The 17,500-nt window shown below is 44.8% G+C and overlaps 1 protein-coding gene across 1 annotated transcript in view; it reads right to left on the bottom strand.

The window, feature by feature from the left end:
* LOC121843547 (plexin-A4-like) overlaps positions 1-17,500 on the bottom strand; it is a 25,575-nt gene that overhangs the window by 5,375 nt on the left and 2,700 nt on the right. Inside the window, exons 4-9 of the mRNA XM_042313184.1 lie at positions 16,787-16,954; positions 16,574-16,667; positions 6,271-6,510; positions 5,494-5,646; positions 3,390-3,624; positions 1,213-1,355 (exon numbers count right to left, since the gene is read on the bottom strand). Coding sequence (XP_042169118.1) covers positions 1,213-1,355; positions 3,390-3,624; positions 5,494-5,646; positions 6,271-6,510; positions 16,574-16,667; positions 16,787-16,954 — 1,033 coding nt within the window. The remainder of the gene's footprint in view (positions 1-1,212; positions 1,356-3,389; positions 3,625-5,493; positions 5,647-6,270; positions 6,511-16,573; positions 16,668-16,786; positions 16,955-17,500) is intronic.

Below are 17,500 nucleotides of genomic sequence, written 5' to 3'. Positions count from 1 at the left end.
TAGCCCCATAATAAAACAGCCTTATTCAACATCCCACTGTAGCCCCATAATAAAACAGCCTTATTCAACATCCCACTGTAGCCCCATAATTAAACAGCCTTATTCAACATCCCACTGTAGCCCCATAATTAAACAGCCTTATTCAACATCCCACTGTAGCCCCATAATAAAACAGCCTTATTCAACATCCCACTGTAGCCCCATAATAAAACAGCCTTATTCAACATCCCACTGTAGCCCCATAATAAAACAGCCTTATTCAACATCCCACTGTAGCCCCATAATCAAACAGTCCCATTCAACATCCCACTGTAGCCCCATAATAAAACAGCCTTATTCAACATCCCACCTACTGATTACTATCACAAAATCAGGAGAAAAGGTAGGCATCCATTTTCCATATTCTCTGAGGAAAAATACAATGTATATCTTCTTGAGATTTAACAGGTAGGCCTAGAGTCGTCGCTAATATTAGTACATTTGAGTCATTGAGACATTAGCTCTAATCCTTTTATAAAGAGAGAGAGAGATTCAGCCCAATCAAATTCACTCTACAAACTATGAATATGCACTGTTGGAGATTGCCCATCCACACTTTATTTGCTCCAAGCCCAATAAGGGCTATTTCCTGTATCATCTCCCACATCAATAACAATTAACCAGCTATCACCAGCCAGAGATGAGCCCACTGCTACTTTCATTAGGTTTCATTTCACATTAAACTCCATCATATAACGGGACATTTATACCAATTAAAACATCATTAATTCTTCTTATAACGGGGAATTCTCATCAGGCACCCGCATGGTCGACTCTGAGCCTGTGAAATCGGTGCCTCGCAGCTAGAAGTTGTTCAATTATCACTGTCCATCACTGTTATTAGGGAATAAATAACTAGCTTGTCAGTTCAGAGTTGATTTGCTTTTCTCTCCGCTATACTTTTAATTTGTCCTCGACTCTGAGAAACCGTCTTGTCACATGTTGTTACCATTACTAACAAGAGATTTGACTGGACTACTGCGTCAAGCACTAATGAGAGACAGTGTTATTTGTTTACCGAGCGTGAGCACAAACAACGACAGCTTTAATTCTGCCCGTAACCCCACTGTGCCTTTAATTTACTTTATACTTTTGAATTAGAATGCATTGATGGAAACCACTTTGAGATATGCCTATTGTTCTACGTCAGGCAGTTGACAGGGCAGCTCTTACCTCCAGGTCCCTGAGAACAGGGTGCTCCTCTATGCCAGGGAAGAGGACCCTCATGGTGTAGGCCCTGTAGTCCAGGAAGGGGATGCCCACTCCGTCCAGGTCACTGGTCAACTCATGTATGTCTGTCTGCAGCTCGGCAAAGGCTGAGGGGATAAACGGACAAACAGTCTCCTTAAAGGTAGAGTCAGCGACATGACGTATAGTCGAAGTCGGAAGTTTACATACACCTTAGCCAAATACATTTAAACTCAGTTTTTCACAATTCCTGACATTTAATCGTAGTAAAAATCCCCTGTCTTAGGTCAGTTAGGATCACCACTTTATTTTAAGAATGTGAAATGTCATCATAATGGGGTCAAAAGTTTACATACACTCAATTAGTATTTGGTAGCATTGTCTTCAAATTGTTTAACTTGGGTCAAACGTTTTGGGTAGCCTTCCACAAGCTTCCCACAATAAGTTGGGTGAATTTTAGCCCATTCCAGAGCTGGTGTAACTGAGTCAGGTTTGTTGGCCTCCTTGCTCGCACAGGCTTTTTCAGTTCTGCCCACACATTTTCTATAGGATTGAGGTCAGGGCTTTGTGATGGCCACTTCAATACCTTGACTTTGTTGTCCTTAAGCCATTTTCCACAACTTTGGAAGTATGCTTGGGATCATTGTCAATATATCCACATAATTTTCCTACCTTATGATGTCATCTATTTTGTGAACTGCACCAGTCCCTCCTGCAGCAAAGCACCCCACAACATGATGCTGCCACCCCTGTGCTTCACGGTTGGGATGGTGTTCTTCGGCTTGCAAGCGTTCCCCTTTTTCCTCCATACATAACGATGGTCATTATGGCCGTTATGGCCATTTTTGTTTCATCAGACCAGAGGAATTTTCCCCAAAAAGTTTGATCTTTGTCCCCATGTGCAGTTGCAAACCATAGTCTGGCTTTTTTATGGCAGTTTTTGAGTAGTGGCTTCTTCCTTGCTTCTTCCTGGCCTTTTAGGTTATGTCGATATAGGGCTCGTTTTACTGTGGATATAGATACTTTTGTACCTGTTTCCTCCAGCATCTTCACAAGGTCCTTTGCTGTTGTTCTGGGATTGATTTGCACTTTTCGCACCAAACTATGTTTATCTCTAGGAGACAGAACGTGTCTACTTCCTGAGCGGTATGACGGCTGCGTGGTCCCATGGTGTTTATACTCGCGTACTATTGTTTGTACAAATGGACGTGGTACCTTCAGGCGTTTGGAAATGACTCCCAAGGATGAACCAGACTTGTGGAGGTCTACATTTTTTTCCTGAGGTCTTGGCTGATTTCTTTTGATTTTCCCATGATGTCAAGCAAAGAGGCACTGAGTTTTGAAGGTATGCCTTGAAATATATCCACAGGTACACCTCCAATTGACTCAAATTATGTCAATTAGCCTATTAGAAGCTTCTAAAGCCATGACATCATTTTCTGTTATTTTCTGAGCTGTTTAAAGGCACAGCCAAGTTAGTGTATGTAAACTTCTGACCCACTGGAATTGTGATACAGTGAATTATAAGTGAATTAATCTGTCTGTAAACAATTGTTGGAAAAATTACTTGTGTCAAGCACAAAGTAGATGTCCTAACCACCTTGCCAAAACTGTAGTTTGTTAACAAGAAATTTGTAGTGTGGTTGAAAAACGAGTTTTAATGACTCCAACCTAAGTGTATTTACACTTCCGACTTCAACTGTAGATACACAGAGTAAAGAGCATATTGGGTCAATTTCCGCAACAACGAAGAGCTTTGGAGCGTGAGGCTAAACTTCTCCACTGTTTCTGTCCCGTGGGTACCACGTTGTAACAGCAGGAGGTGAACCTGTGCACACGTGCAGATACTGTGTGTAACTGTGTGAGAGCGATGTCTTGCATCTTGTCCACCACAAACTGTGGTGCTGCTCATGCAACGGCATTTCGCTGACTCTATTGACAGTGTTGGAAAAAGTACTCAATCATCATACTTGAGTAAAAGCAAAGATACCTTAATAAAATATGACATCATTGACAAATGAAACATGTGTTTATTGAGTACACCAGATCAGAGACAGTAGGGATGACCTGGGTTGGTCTCTTGATAAGTGTATGAATTGGAATTTTACTTTTGGGTGTCATGGAAAATGAAGGTGTGGAGTAAAAATAATGTGAATCCTTACCCTCTTTACACTCCAGGGCCACACGAGACTCTAGGTTGTCCATCTGCATCTGCAGCCTCTTCAGGGTGAGGTCGCTCTCGCGTGACTTGCGTTTATATGCAATGAGCACTATCACAATGAAGAGGATGAGCAGGGCACCGGCGCCGGCGATGCTGATGATGGCCGTGCTGCTCAGCGGACTGTCTGACGTGATGTGGACCACGCCCGGGGAGAACTCGATGCCGCCCACACGGGCCTGGGGAGGGAGAGACAGGGGAGAGGGGTTAGAGACAGGGGAGAGGGGGGAGAGACAAGGGAGAGACAGGGGAGAGGGGTTAGAGACAGGAGAGAGGGGTTAGAGACAGGGGAGAGGGGTTAGAGACAGAGGAGAGGGGGAAAGACAGGGGAGAGACAGGGGAGAGGGGTGAGAGACAGGGAAGAGGGGTTAGAGACAGGGGAGAGGGGGAGAGTCAGGGGAGAGGGGTTAGAGACAGGGGAGAGGGGTTAGAGACAGGGGAGAGGGGTTAGAGACAGGGAGAGGGGGAAAGACAGGGGAGAAGACAGGGGAGAGGGGGAAAGACAGGGGAGAGGGGATTAGAGACAGGGGAGAGGGGGAGAGACAGGGGAGAGGGGTTAGAGACAGGGAGAGGGGGAAAGACAGGGGAGAGGGGGAGAGACAGGGGAGAGGGGTTAGAGACAGGGGAGAGGGGTTAGAGACAGGGGAGAGGGGTGAAAGACAGGGGAGAGACAGGGGAGAGGGGGTGAGAGACAGGGAAGAGGGGTTAGAGACAGGGGAGAGGGGGAAAGACAGGGGAGATAGTGGAGAGGGGGTGAGAGACAGGGGAGAGGGGGAGAGAGAGGGGAGAAGGGGTGAGAGACAGGGGAGAAGGGTGAGAGACAGGGGAGAGGGGGTGAGAGACAGGGGAGAGGGGGAGAGAGAGGAGAGAAGGGGTGAGAGACAGGGAGAGACAGGGGAGAGGGGGAGAGACAGGGGAGAGGAGAAAATGGGTTATTGTGTGGACGCACTGAGACCGTGGTTCTGAAGGTTTTGTCTTTGTGAACCTCCTGGGTGGTGTCATCAGAAACGTTGTATTCCAATGGTTATTGTGAAACAAAACTGCATAAGTGGTTTATGAAATGAGACACAATTGTAAATCAGCGGGAATAAAATGCATCTTGAATGGTCCACTGTTATAAACATGAATAAAACAGAGCAGAGAGACATATTGCCTTGATGTCTGTTTGTCTGTCTCTCTTTCTGTCTTGATTTTTGTCTGGCTCTATTTTACGGTAATGTGTCTGATAGCCTGTCTCTCTGGCTCTATTTTACAGTAATACGTCTGGTAGCCTGTCTCTGTCTGGTTTTATTTTACGGTAATGCGTCTGGTAGCCTGTCTCTGTCTGGCTCTATCTTACGGTAATGCGTCTGGTAGCCTGTCTCTCTGGCTCTATTTTACAGTAATACGTCTGATGGCCTGTCTCTCTGGCTCTATTTTACAGTAATACGTCTGGTAGCCTGTCTTTCTGGCTCTATTTTACGGTAATACGTCTGGTAGCCTGTCTCTCTGGCTCTATTTTACAGTAATGCGTCTGATGGCCTGTCTCTCTGGCTCTATTTTACAGTAATACGTCTGGTAGCCTGTCTCTGTCTGGCTCTATTTTACAGTAATGCGTCTGGTAGCCTGTCGCTCTGTCTGTCTCGCTCTATTTTACGGTATTGCGCCTGGTAGCCTGTCTCTGTCTTGCTCTATTTTACGGTAATGCGTCTGGTAGCCTTTCTCTCTGTCTGTCTTGCTCTATTTTACAGTAATGGGTCTGGTAGCCTGTCTCTCTTCTTCCGCTGCCCATCAATCATTGGTCCAGGTGGCAGAGCAGGAAGCGTCTCAGAACCACAAATGGAACCTTTATTGAGTTTGTGCCTGCCTAATCCCTCTTATTGAAACGGTTATTTGTTGTTTCTCTGTTTGAATGTTGAGAGTGGACAGTATAACCCAACGGTCCGATTAGATTATAGTCTGGGCCTGGCCCGGGACAGCAGGAGAGTGGGTGGGGGGCTTGGAATGGGGACCGGTTTGTGTGTGTGTGTGTGTGTGTGTGTGTGTGTGTGTGTGTGTGTGTCACTCACCAAGACTTTGTGTCGCCCTGTCAGGTTGGGCGACTCACACAGCAGCTGGTTGTCTGACACGGTCAACAGACAAGGTTTATCACCAATCAGAACCGTGTAGTTCAGCTTGCCGTTATTACCGTTGGTATTGGTGGGAGGGAGGAAGTTCCGCCCCTGAGAAACAGGAAGGAAATGGCATTGGACTGGGTAAGGTATTGTTTTGTTTAAATGGTATGCATACATTGATATAACTAGACTATGTAGACTATAAATATGTAACAAAACTGTATGCAGAAGTGTGTTATTTATGGAGAGAGAGAGCAGAGAGAGAGCAGAGAGAGAGCAGAGAGAGAGAGAGCAGAGAGAGAGCAGAGAGAGAGAGCAGAGCGAGAGCAAAGAGAGAGAGAGAGACCTTGAGAGAGAGAGCGAGAGAGAGAGAGCAGAGAGAGAGAGAGCAGAGAGAGAGAGCAGAGAGAGAGAGAGAGAGAGAGAGCAGAGAGAGAGCAGAGAGAAAGCAGAGAGAGCAGAGAGAGAGAGAGCAGAGAGAGAGCAGAGAATGTTGTAGATGATTTTCCCCAATAGAGATATTGGGGAAGAGGAGGAATTAGAGTGAGTGGAACCTTGATTTGTGGCTTTCTCACATTTGATCTGAAATAATTCATTCCAATAACCAAGTGATAAATGAGACGTCTCCACACACATCGTCATTGGGAGTGTCTGGGCGACACCGGACCACAAACTCAGTTTACATTTTTTTTGTGTAAACTTTAATATTGTGTTCAACAAGTCCCCCTTCACCTTCAGTATGATGGGGGAGCCAGGCTTGAGCTCCAGCACCCCAGACACATGGAGGGGTTCGAACTCGGGGTTGGGGTAGTAGATGAACGGCGTGTTGTTGAGGGCCAGCACTGCCTGCACGTCATCCAGGATGAAGCCAAACTCATCGGGCCGCGCTGGCACCTCCCTCTGCCTGCCCAGGCTGATGGGCAGCTCTGGGGCCTGGCACAGCATGGACGTGGGGCTGAACACCTGGCATATCTGTTGGGAGAGAGGAGAGGGCACAGGGTGATGAGTATGGACGACTACGCTATTTAATGTCATTATAGTATATTTATTTTATAGTGGGACAGATACACGGATACATGATACATGGTCAGTAATAGTTATGTTAGTATTGATACATGGTCAGTAATAGTTATGTTAGTATTGATACATTGTCAGTAATAGTTATGTTAGTATTGATACATGGTCAGTAATATAGTTATGTTAGTATTGATACATTGATACATGGTATTGATACAGTAATATAGTTATGTTAGTATTGATACATGGTCATGGTCAGTAATATAGTTATGTTAGTATTGATACATGGTCAATAATAGTTATGTTAGTATTGATACATGGTCAGTAATAGTTATGTTAGTATTGATACATGGTCAGTAATAGTTATGTTAGTATTGATACATGATACATGGTCAGTAATAGTTATGTTAGTATTGATACATGGTCAGTAATAGTTATGTTAGTATTGATACATGGTCAGTAATAGTTATGTTAGTATTGATACATGGTCAGTAATAGTTATGTTAGTATTGATACATGGTCAGTAATAGTTATGTTAGTATTGATACATGGTCAGTAATAGTTATGTTAGTATTGATACATGGTCAGTAATAGGTATGTTAGTATTGATACATGGTCAGTAATAGGTATGTTAGTATTGATACATGGTCAGTAATAGTTATGTTAGTATTGATACATGGTCAGTAATAGTTATGTTAGTATTGATACATGGTCAGTAATAGTTATGTAGTATTGATACATGGTCAGTAATAGTTATGTTAGTATTGATACATGGTCAGTAATATAGTTATGTTAGTATTGATACATGGTCAGTAATAGGTATGTTAGTATTGATACATGGTCAGTAATATGTTATGTTAGTATTGATACATGGTCAGTAATAGTTATGTTAGTATTGATACATGATACATGGTCAGTAATATAGTTATGTTAGTATTGATACATGGTCAGTAATAGGTATGTTAGTATTGATACATGATACATGGTCAGTAATATAGTTATGTTAGTATTGATACATGGTCAGTAATAGTTATGTTAGTATTGATACATGATACATGTCAGTAATATAGTTATGTTAGTATTGATACATGGTCAGTAATAGTTATGTTAGTATTGATACATGGTCAGTAATAGTTATGTTAGTATTGATACATGGTCAATAATAGTATGTTATATTGATACATGGTCAGTAATAGTTATGTTAGTATTGATACATGGTCAGTAATAGTTATGTTAGTATTGATACATGGTCAGTAATAGTTATACATGTTAGTTATTGATACATGGTCAGTAATAGTTATGTTAGTATTGATACATGATACATGGTCAGTAATAGTTATGTTATTATTGATACATGGTCAGTAATAGTTATGTTAGTATTGATACATGGTCAGTAATATAGTTATGTTAGTATTGATAGGAGTCACAGGAGGCTGCTGAGGGGAGAACGTCTCATAATAATGGTTGGAACAGAGCTTATTGAATGGCATTTGATCCCATTCCACAGATTCCGCTCCAGTCATTACCACAAGCTCGTTCTCCACAATTAAGGTGCAACTAACCTCCTGTTTTAAATACATGGTTTTGGGCTTCACTGCATTCACTTCTCAGCACTTAGAAGTCGGTGTGAAACAACTCTACCTAACAGGCCCTTGTAGACAGACCTCCCGAGGCCAGCCACTGCAGGTCTGCAGTCAGTCTACAGTCATTACGGTCCCTTTCATATGACAGGTTTACATGTCAGTCAGAGCCCTGGAAGAGATGGCATCTAATCCATTCAACGTGGCCGCCACCTACTGAGTGCAGACACATCTGAGTGTTCACCTCAAAGGAGGCCTAAATCAGTGGAACAGTTGGAGCGGTGGCTCTTTCCTCGGCACAATGGGTCTTTGATCTGATCCGGTGTGATGGTGCAGACTCACTGAGAGATAACTAGCCTTACGTTCACCTTCATTTCCCTAGAAAAGGCTTGTCTCTCACTCTCTCTTTCAGCTCTCTCTGTATCTCTCTCTCTCTGTCTCTCTCTCTCTCTCTGTATCTCTTTCTCTCTGTCTCTCTCTCTCTCTCTCTCTGTCTGTATCTCTGTATCTCTCTCTCTCTCTGTATCTCTCTCTCTCTGTATCTTTCTCTCTCTGTATCCCTCTCTCTCTCTGTGTATCTCTCTATCTCTCTCTCTCTCTCTGTATCTCTCCCTCTCTCTCTCTGTATCCCTCTCTCTCTCTCTGTGTATCTCTCTCTGTATCTCTCTCTCTCTGTTTCTCTCTCTCTCTGTATCTCTCTCTGTATCTCTCTATCTCTCTCTCTCTCTGTATATCTCTCTCTCTCTGTATCTCTCTCTCTGTATCTTTCTCTCTCTGTATCTGTATCTCTCTCTCTCTGTCTCTCTGTCTCTCTCTCTCTGTATCTCTTTCTCTCTGTCTCTCTCTCTCTCTCTCTCTGTCTGTATCTCTGTATCTCTCTCTCTCTGTATCTCTCTCTCTCTCTGTATCTTTCTCTCTCTGTATCCCTCTCTCTCTATCTCTCTGTGTATCTCTCTATCTCTCTCTCTCTCTCTCTGTATCTCTCCCTCTCTCTCTCTGTATCCCTCTCTCTCTCTCTGTGTCTCTCTCTCTCTGTTTCTCTCTCTCTGTATCTCTCTCTGTATCTCTCTATCTCTCTCTCTCTCTGTATATCTCTCTCTCTCTGTGTATCTCTCTATCTCTCTCTCTCTCTCTGTATCTCTCCCTCTCTCTCTCTGTATCTCTCTCTCTCTGTTTCTCTCTCTCTCTGTATCTCTCTCTGTATCTCTCTATCTCTCTCTCTCTCTGTATATCTCTCTCTCTCTGTATCTCTCTCTCTGTATCTTTCTCTCTCTGTATCTCTCCCTCTCTCTCTCTGTATCCCTCTCTCTCTGTGTATCTCTCTCTCTGTATCTCTCTCTCTCTGTTTCTCTCTCTCTCTGTATCTCTCTCTGTATCTCTCTATCTCTCTCTCTCTCTGTATATCTCTCTCTCTCTGTGTATCTCTCTCTCTGTATCTCTCTCTCTGTATCTTTCTCTCTCTGTATCTCTCTCTCTCTCTCTCTCTCTCTGTGTATCTCTCTCTCTGTATCACTCTCTCTGTTTCTCTCTCTCTCTCTCTCTCCATATCTCTCTCTGTATCTCTCTCTGTATCTCTCTCTCTGTATCTCTCTCTCTCTGTATCTCTCTGTCTGTATCTCTCTCTTTCTCTCTGGCTCACTATTCAATTCAATTCAATTCAAGGGCTTTATTGGTATGGGAAACATGTGTTAACATTGCCAAAGCAAGTGAGGTAGACAACATACAAAGTGAATATATAAAGTGAAAAACAACAAAAATTAACAGTAAACATTACACATACAGAAGTTTCAAAAGAGATCTCTCACTATCTCTCTACCTGTATCTCTCTCTTTGTATCAATTCAACTCAATTTAAGGGATTTATTTCCATGGGAAACATGTTAGCAATGCCAAAGCAAGTTAAGTAGATAATAAACAAAAGTTAAATAAACAATTAACAGTAAACATTACACTCAAAAAAGTTACAAAATAATAAAAACATGTCAAATGTTATATTATGTCTATATACAGTGTTGTAATGATGTGCAAATAGTTAAAGTACAAAAGGGAAAATAAATAAACAAATATTGGTTGTGTTTACAATGGTGTTTGTTCTTCACTGGTTGCCCTTTTCTTGTGGCAACAGGTCACAAATCTTGCTGCTGTGATGGCACACTGTGGTATTTCACACAATAGATATGGGACTTTATCTCTCTCTCTGGCTCACAAACTCTTTCTCTCTGGCTCACTAACTCTCTCTCTGGCTGTATCTCTCTCTGGCTCACTAACTCTCTCTCTCTGGCTCACTAACTCTCTCTGCATCTCTCTCTCTCTGGCTCACGAACTCTCTCTGCATCTCTCTCTCTGGCTCACTAACTCTCTCTCTCTCTGGCTCATTAACTCTCTCTCTGGCTCACTAACTCTCTCTGCATCTCTCTCTGGCTCACTATCTCTCTCTGCATCTCTCTCTGGCTCACTAACTCTCTCTGCATCTCTCTGGCTCACTAACTCTCTTTGCATCTCTCTCTCTGGCTCACTAACTCTCTCTCTCTGGCTCACTAACTCTCTCTGCATCTCTCTCTGGCTCACTAACTCTCTGCATCTCTCTCTGGCTCACTATCTCTCTCTGCATCTCTCTCTCTGGCTCACTATCTCTCTCTGCATCTCTCTCTGGCTCACTAACTCTCTTTGCATCTCTCTCTCTGGCTCACTAACTCTCTCTCTCTGGCTCATTAACTCTCTCTCTCTGGCTCACTAACTCTCTCTGCATCTCTCTCTGGCTCACTAACTCTCTCTGCATCTCTCTCTGGCTCACTAACTCTCTCTGCATCTCTCTCTGGCTCACTAACTCTCTCTCTCTGGCTCATTAACTCTCTCTCTGGCTCACTAACTCTCTCTGCATCTCTCTCTGGCTCACTAACTCTCTCTGCATCTCTCTCTCTGGCTCACTATCTCTCTCTGCATCTCTCTCTCTGGCTCATTAACTCTCTCTGCATCTCTCTCTCTGGCTCACTAACTCTCTTTGCATCTCTCTCTCTCTGGCTCACTAACTCTCTCTCTCTGGCTCATTAACTCTCTCTCTCTGGCTCACTAACTCTCTCTGCATCTCTCTCTCTGGCTCACTAACTCTCTGCATCTCTCTCTCTGGCTCACTAACTCTCTCGCTGCATCTCTCTCTGGCTCACTATCTCTCTCTGCATCTCTCTCTGGCTCACTATCTCTCTCTGTATCTCTCTCTCTGTCTCACTAACTCTCTCTGCATCTCTCTCTCTGGCTCACTAACTCTCTGCATCTCTCTCTCTGGCTCACTAACTCTCTCTGCATCTCTCTCTCTGGCTCACTAACTCTCTCTGCGTCTCTCTCTCTGGCTCACTAACTCTCTCTCTGCATCTCTCTCTCTGGCTCACTATCTCTCTCTGCATCTCTCTCTCTGGCTCACTATCTCTCTCTGCATCTCTCTCTCTGTCTCACTAACTCTCTCTGCATCTCTCTCTCTGGCTCACTATCTTTCTCTGCATCTCTCTCTCTGGCTCACTAACTCTCTCTGCATCTCTCTCTCTGGCTCACTAACTCTCTCTCTCTCTGTATCTCTCTCTCTGTATCTCTCTCTCTGTATCTCTCTCTCTGTATCTCTCTCTCTGTATCTCTCTCTCTGTATCTCTCTCTCTGTATCTCTCTCTCTGTATCTCTCTCTCTCTATACAGTGGCTTGTGAAAGTATTCACATTTGGGGAGGTTTGTATCAACATGCCTACCTCTTTTAAGATGCAAAATATTATTGTGAAACAAACAAGAAATAAGACATGCATGCATAACTATTCACCCCCCCAAAGTCAATACTTTGTAGAGACACCTTTTGCAGCAATTACAGCTGCAAGTCTCTAGGGGTATGTCTCAATAAGCTTGGCACATCTAGCCACTGGGATTTTTGCCCATTCTTCAAAGCAAAACTGCTCCAGCTCCTTCAAGATGAATGGGTTCTGCTGGTGTACAGCAATCTTTAAGTCATACCACAGATTCTCAATTGAATGGAGGTCTGGGCTTTGACTAGGCCATTCCAATACATTTAAATGTTTCCCCTTAAACCACTCGAGCGTTGTTTTAGCAGTATGCTTAGGGTCATTGTCCTGCTGGAAGGTGAACCTCCGTCCCAGTCTCAAATCTTGGGAAGACTGAAACAGGTTTCCCTCAAGAATTTCCCTGTATTTAGCACCATCCATTATTCCTTCAATCCTGACCAGTTTCCCACCCAGTCCCTGCCGATGTAAAACATCCCCACAGTGCTGGTGATGCTGGGGATGGTGTTCTCAGGGTGATGTGAGGTGTTGGGTTTGCACCAGACATAGCCTTTTCCTTGATAGACAAAAAGCTCACTTTTAGTCTCATCTGACCAGAGTACCTTCTTCCATATGTTTGGGGAGTCTCCCACATGCCTTTTGGTGAACACCAAATGTGTTTGTTTATTTTATTACACTGTGGAGTGTACGGCATAAAGTGGTCCTATGGACAGATACTCTAATCTTTCGCTGTGGAGCTTTGCAGCTCCTTCAGGGTTATCTTGGTTGCCTCTCTGATTAATGCCCTCCTTGCCTGGTCCGTGAGTTTTGGTGGGCGGCCCTCTCTTGGCAGGTTTGTTGTAGTGCCACATTCTTGGATGGATTTAATGGTGCTCCGTGGCATGTTCAAAGTTTGGGATATTTTTTTATAACCCAACCCTTATCGGTATTTCTCCACAACGTTGTCCCTGACCTGTTTGGAGAGCTCCTTGGTCTTCATGGTGCCATTTGCTTGGTGGTGCCCCTTGCTAAGTGGTGATGCAGACTCTGGGGCCTTTCAGAACAGGTGTATATATACTGAGATCATGTGACAGATCATGTGACACTTAGATTGCACACGGGTGGACTTTATTTAACTAATTATGTGACTTCTGAAGGTAATTGGTTGCACCAGATATTATTTAGAGCTTCATAGTAAAGGGGGTGAATACATATGTACACACCACTTTTTAGTTTTTTTGAATTTTTTGAAAGAATTTTTTTTTTTTTCATTTCACTTCACCAATTTGACTATTTTTGTCCATTACATGGAATACAAATAAAAATATATTTAAATTACAGGTTGTAATGCAACAAAATAGGAATAACGCAAAGGGTATGAATACTTTTGCAAGGCACTGTATCTCTCTCTGGGCCACTATATCTCTCTCTCTGTAGCTCTCTCTCTGGGCCACTATCTCTCTCTCTCTCTGTAGCTCTCTCTCTGGGCCACTATATCTTTCTCTCTGTAGCTCTCTCTCTGGGCCGCTATATCTCTCTCTCTGTAGCTCTCTCTCTCTGGGCCACTATATCTCTCTCTCTGTAGCTCTCTCTCTCTGGGCCACTGTATCTCTCTCTCTGTAGCTCTCTCTCTCTGGGCCACTGTATCTCTCTCTCTCTGTAGCTCTCTCTCTGGGCCACTATATCTCTCTCTGTAGCTCTCTCTCTGGGCCACTATATCTCTCTCTCTGTAGCTCTCTCTCTGGGCCACTATATCTCTCGCTCTGTAGCTCTCTCTCTCTGGGCCACTATATCTTTCTCTCTCTGTAGCTCTCTCTCTGGGCCACTATATCTCTCTCTCTGTAGCTCTCTCTCTCTGGGCCACTGTATCTCTCTCTCTGTAGCTCTCTCTCTGGGCCACTATATCTCTCTCTCTGTAGCTCTCTCTCTGGGCCACTGTATCTCTCTCTCTCTGTAGCTCTCTCTCTCTCTCTCTGTAGCTCTCTCTCTGGGCCACTATATCTCTCTCTCTGTAGCTCTCTCTCTGGGCCACTATATCTCTCTGTAGCTCTCTCTCTGTAGCTCTCTCTCTGGGCCACTATATCTCTCTCTCTGTAGCTCTCTCTCTGGGCCACTATATCTCTCTCTCTGTAGCTCTCTCTCTGTAGCTCTCTCTGGGCCACTATATCTCTCTCTCTGTAGCTCTCTCTCTCTCTGTAGCTCTCCTCTGGGCCACTCTCCCTCTCTCTCTCTCTCTGTAGCTCTCTCTCTCTGGGCCACTATCTCTCTCTCTCTGTAGCTCTCTCACTCTGGGCCACTATATCTCTCTCTCTTTAATATTCTGTCTCTTGTTACGACTTGGAGAAAATCAACAGTGTGGTAGGTGGCAGAACACACAATGAGGGCCTCTAGCAAAACTTTCCCACCTGGAGAATCTCTCTGAGGCATTTCACATCTCCACTGTAACCTCTGCTACACGGTCCGCCACGCAAACAAATCCCCCTCTGAGTAAAACCTGTCATTTTAATTGGTTCCTCACGACGGCGGTACATCAAACCAGACAAATCATGGGGGGTGCGGCTGACCCGGTGTCGGCGCCTGCGTCACACGTCTGTAACTGCAGAGAACGCTGTGTGTTTGTGTGTGTGAGAGTGAATTGGCCAGATAGTGGGGAAGCAGACAAGTATTTTCAAAACAAGCATGGTTATATATAAATATCGCCCAGGCAGGATCAAAATGATTGCAAAGATCATAGTCGAAAATGAGAAACTGGGACGTGGCAAATTAACATGGCGAATATACAGGGTTTTGATTCAAGGGGCTTTTGAAGTGCGGCCATCTGTACTTGGAGCAACAATGGCTCCCTACGCTTATTCTATTGGAGCACAGCTGCAGAACGGTGGCGGTCTCTTCGATGGACCAGGAAGATAGCATTACTGCCTTTTGTCTCTCCCCATGCCTTTCAATCAGACCTCAGATCAGATCTCAGGGCTGGTTAGGGAACTCCCATGGGTACTGTGGTTCCAGGGGGAATCTGATAGTTTGGTTTATGTATGGTTCACCTCACGTTGAAACTCATGATCTTTTTGTTTTCTTTCGGGGTGGAGAGATACAGGAAAACAAGACTTTCTGTCTAGGGTGGAGGAATACAGGGAACTGGGATTTCTGTCTTGGTGGAGGGATACAGGAAACAGGGATTTCTGTATTGGGTGGAGAGATACATGAAACAGGGATTTCTGTCTGGGGTGGAGGAATACAGGGAAACAGATGTTCTGTCTGGGGTGGAGGAATACAGGGAAACAGATGTTCTGTCTGGGGTGGAGGAATACAGGGAAACAGATGTTCTGTCTGGGGTGGAGGAATACAGGGAAACAGATGTTCTGTCTGGGGTGGAGGAATACAGGGATCAGGGATTTTGTCTGGGTCTGGGGTGGAGGGATACAGGGAAACAGATGTTCTGTCTGGGGTGGAGGAATACAGGGAAACAGATGTTCTGTCTGGGGTGGAGGGATACAGGGAAACAGATCTTCTGTCTGGGGTGGAGGAATACAGGGAAACAGATGTTCTGTCTGGGGTGGAGGGATACAGGGAAACAGAATCTGGGGTGGAGGGATACAGGATGACAGGGCTTTCTGTCTGGGGTGGAGGGATACAGGGAAACAGAATCTGGGGTGGAGGGATACAGGGAAACAGATGTTCTGTCTGGGGTGGAGGAATACAGGGAAACAGATGTTCTGTCTGGGGTGGAGGGATACAGGGAAACAGATCTTCTGTCTGGGGTGGAGGATACAGGGAAACAGATGTTCTGACAGGGCTTTCTGTCTGGGGTGGAGGGATACAGGGAAACAGAATCTGGGGTGGAGGGATACAGGGTGACAGGGCTTTCTGTCTGGGGTGGAGGGATACAGGGAAACAGAATCTGGGGTGGAGGGATACGGGGTGACAGGGCTTTCTGTCTGGGGTGGAGGAATACAGGGTGACATGACTTTCTTTTTCTGGGGTGGAGGGAGACAGGTAAACAGGGCTTTCTGTCTGGAGTGGAGGGATACAGAGAAACAGGGCTTTCTCTGTTATTGGAATCTACTGTAATACAACCTCTTCGTCTCTCTGCTGTAGGAGTGCATTCCTTGTCCATACATCGCTATCCGTTCCAGACTTGGAAAACATATCTGGAGGATTTTCATTGGTTTCCTGTGGGGATTTGACCTTAGTTCGCACGAGTGTGTAAAGGGTTGAGGCTATTGACCGTTAGTTAGAGGTGTGACCTCTGATTGACCATGTTCTACTCACATTGACCGTCTCTCGACCGTTGGTTAGAGGTGTGACCTCTCATTGACCATGTTCTACTCACATTGACTGTCTCTCGACCGTTAGTTAGAGGTGTGACCTCTCATTGACCATGTTCTACTCACGTTGACCGTCGGTTAGAGGTGTGACCTCTGATTGACCATGTTCTACTCACGTTGACCGTCTCTCGACCGTTGGTTAGAGGTGTGACCTCTCATTGACCATGTTCTACTCACGTTGACCGTCTCTCGACCGTTGGTTAGAGGTGTGACCTCTCATTGACCATGTTCTACTCACGTTGACCGTCTCTCGACCGTTGGTTAGAGGTGTGACCTCTCATTGACCATGTTCTACTCACATTGACCGTCTCTCGACCGTTAGTTAGAGGTGTGACCTCTCATTGACCATGTTCTACTCACATTGACCGTCTCTCGACCGTTGTACTTGGCTCTGATGAGGGGGCTCTGTATGATGTCCAGGTTGGTGCCGGTCACGGTCACAGGTGTGTGCCCACTGTGGTAGAGAGAGGGGAGAGCGGCACCACCATGGCTTGCTTGGTCACACACTCACACTTATGATTGGCTTTTATAATTGCCCGAATGGTCCCATTTCCTGCTCCCCTGTCGTCTCACCTGAAGATGCTCCACTCAGGTTCCAGCTTGATGATAGTGGGGTCCTCCACGTACTCAAACTTCAAGTCTTTCTGTATGCGGGCCTTGTCCACCGTCACTGACACACTGACGTTTCCATATCCTTGCAGCGAGGCGTGGGAGCGACACGTGATCCACTGGCCGCCCCTCCTATGGCAGAGAGAGAGAGAGAGAGAAGTATTTTACCTCAATGGTCTCACCGGTCTGCCCTACTACTACCTGGAACCAACTTATGCTACAATGTAGCTGACGTCATGATAATGGACTAGACTACGGAGCATATGAATATAACAACGAAGGGGAAATGTCACCAGGTGTTCACATGAAAACTTCCCAGAATCCTTCTTCAAATCAACAATAACAACAGTAGAATCAAAGACACTTTTCTAAACCGAGGAATGTTTGGGCTTTTTCCTCAAGACATCTCTGTGCCAGGCAGCCAGCAGGGATCTCGTCCTTTAGCTTTATTGGGGGAAGCCATTGGCACGGTCTGGTTTTTATAGACGTTATTGATTAGGGATCAGGAAGTCTTAATGTCGCTATGGATTTTCACCACTGGGCCAGAGGATGACAACAAGCACAGCTGATCGCCTTTTGATTGACAGAAGATCAGACTCAGAGATATATGTGAATAGATGTGATAGATAATCTGATTGCCCGTCGCTCTCTCAACGTGACTCCCTCTCTCACTCTCTC

Source organism: Oncorhynchus tshawytscha, unplaced genomic scaffold (genome assembly GCF_018296145.1).
Source record: "Oncorhynchus tshawytscha isolate Ot180627B unplaced genomic scaffold, Otsh_v2.0 Un_contig_15794_pilon_pilon, whole genome shotgun sequence".
NCBI lineage: Eukaryota > Metazoa > Chordata > Actinopteri > Salmoniformes > Salmonidae > Oncorhynchus > Oncorhynchus tshawytscha.
This window is presented reverse-complemented; position numbering and strand designations above follow the sequence as displayed.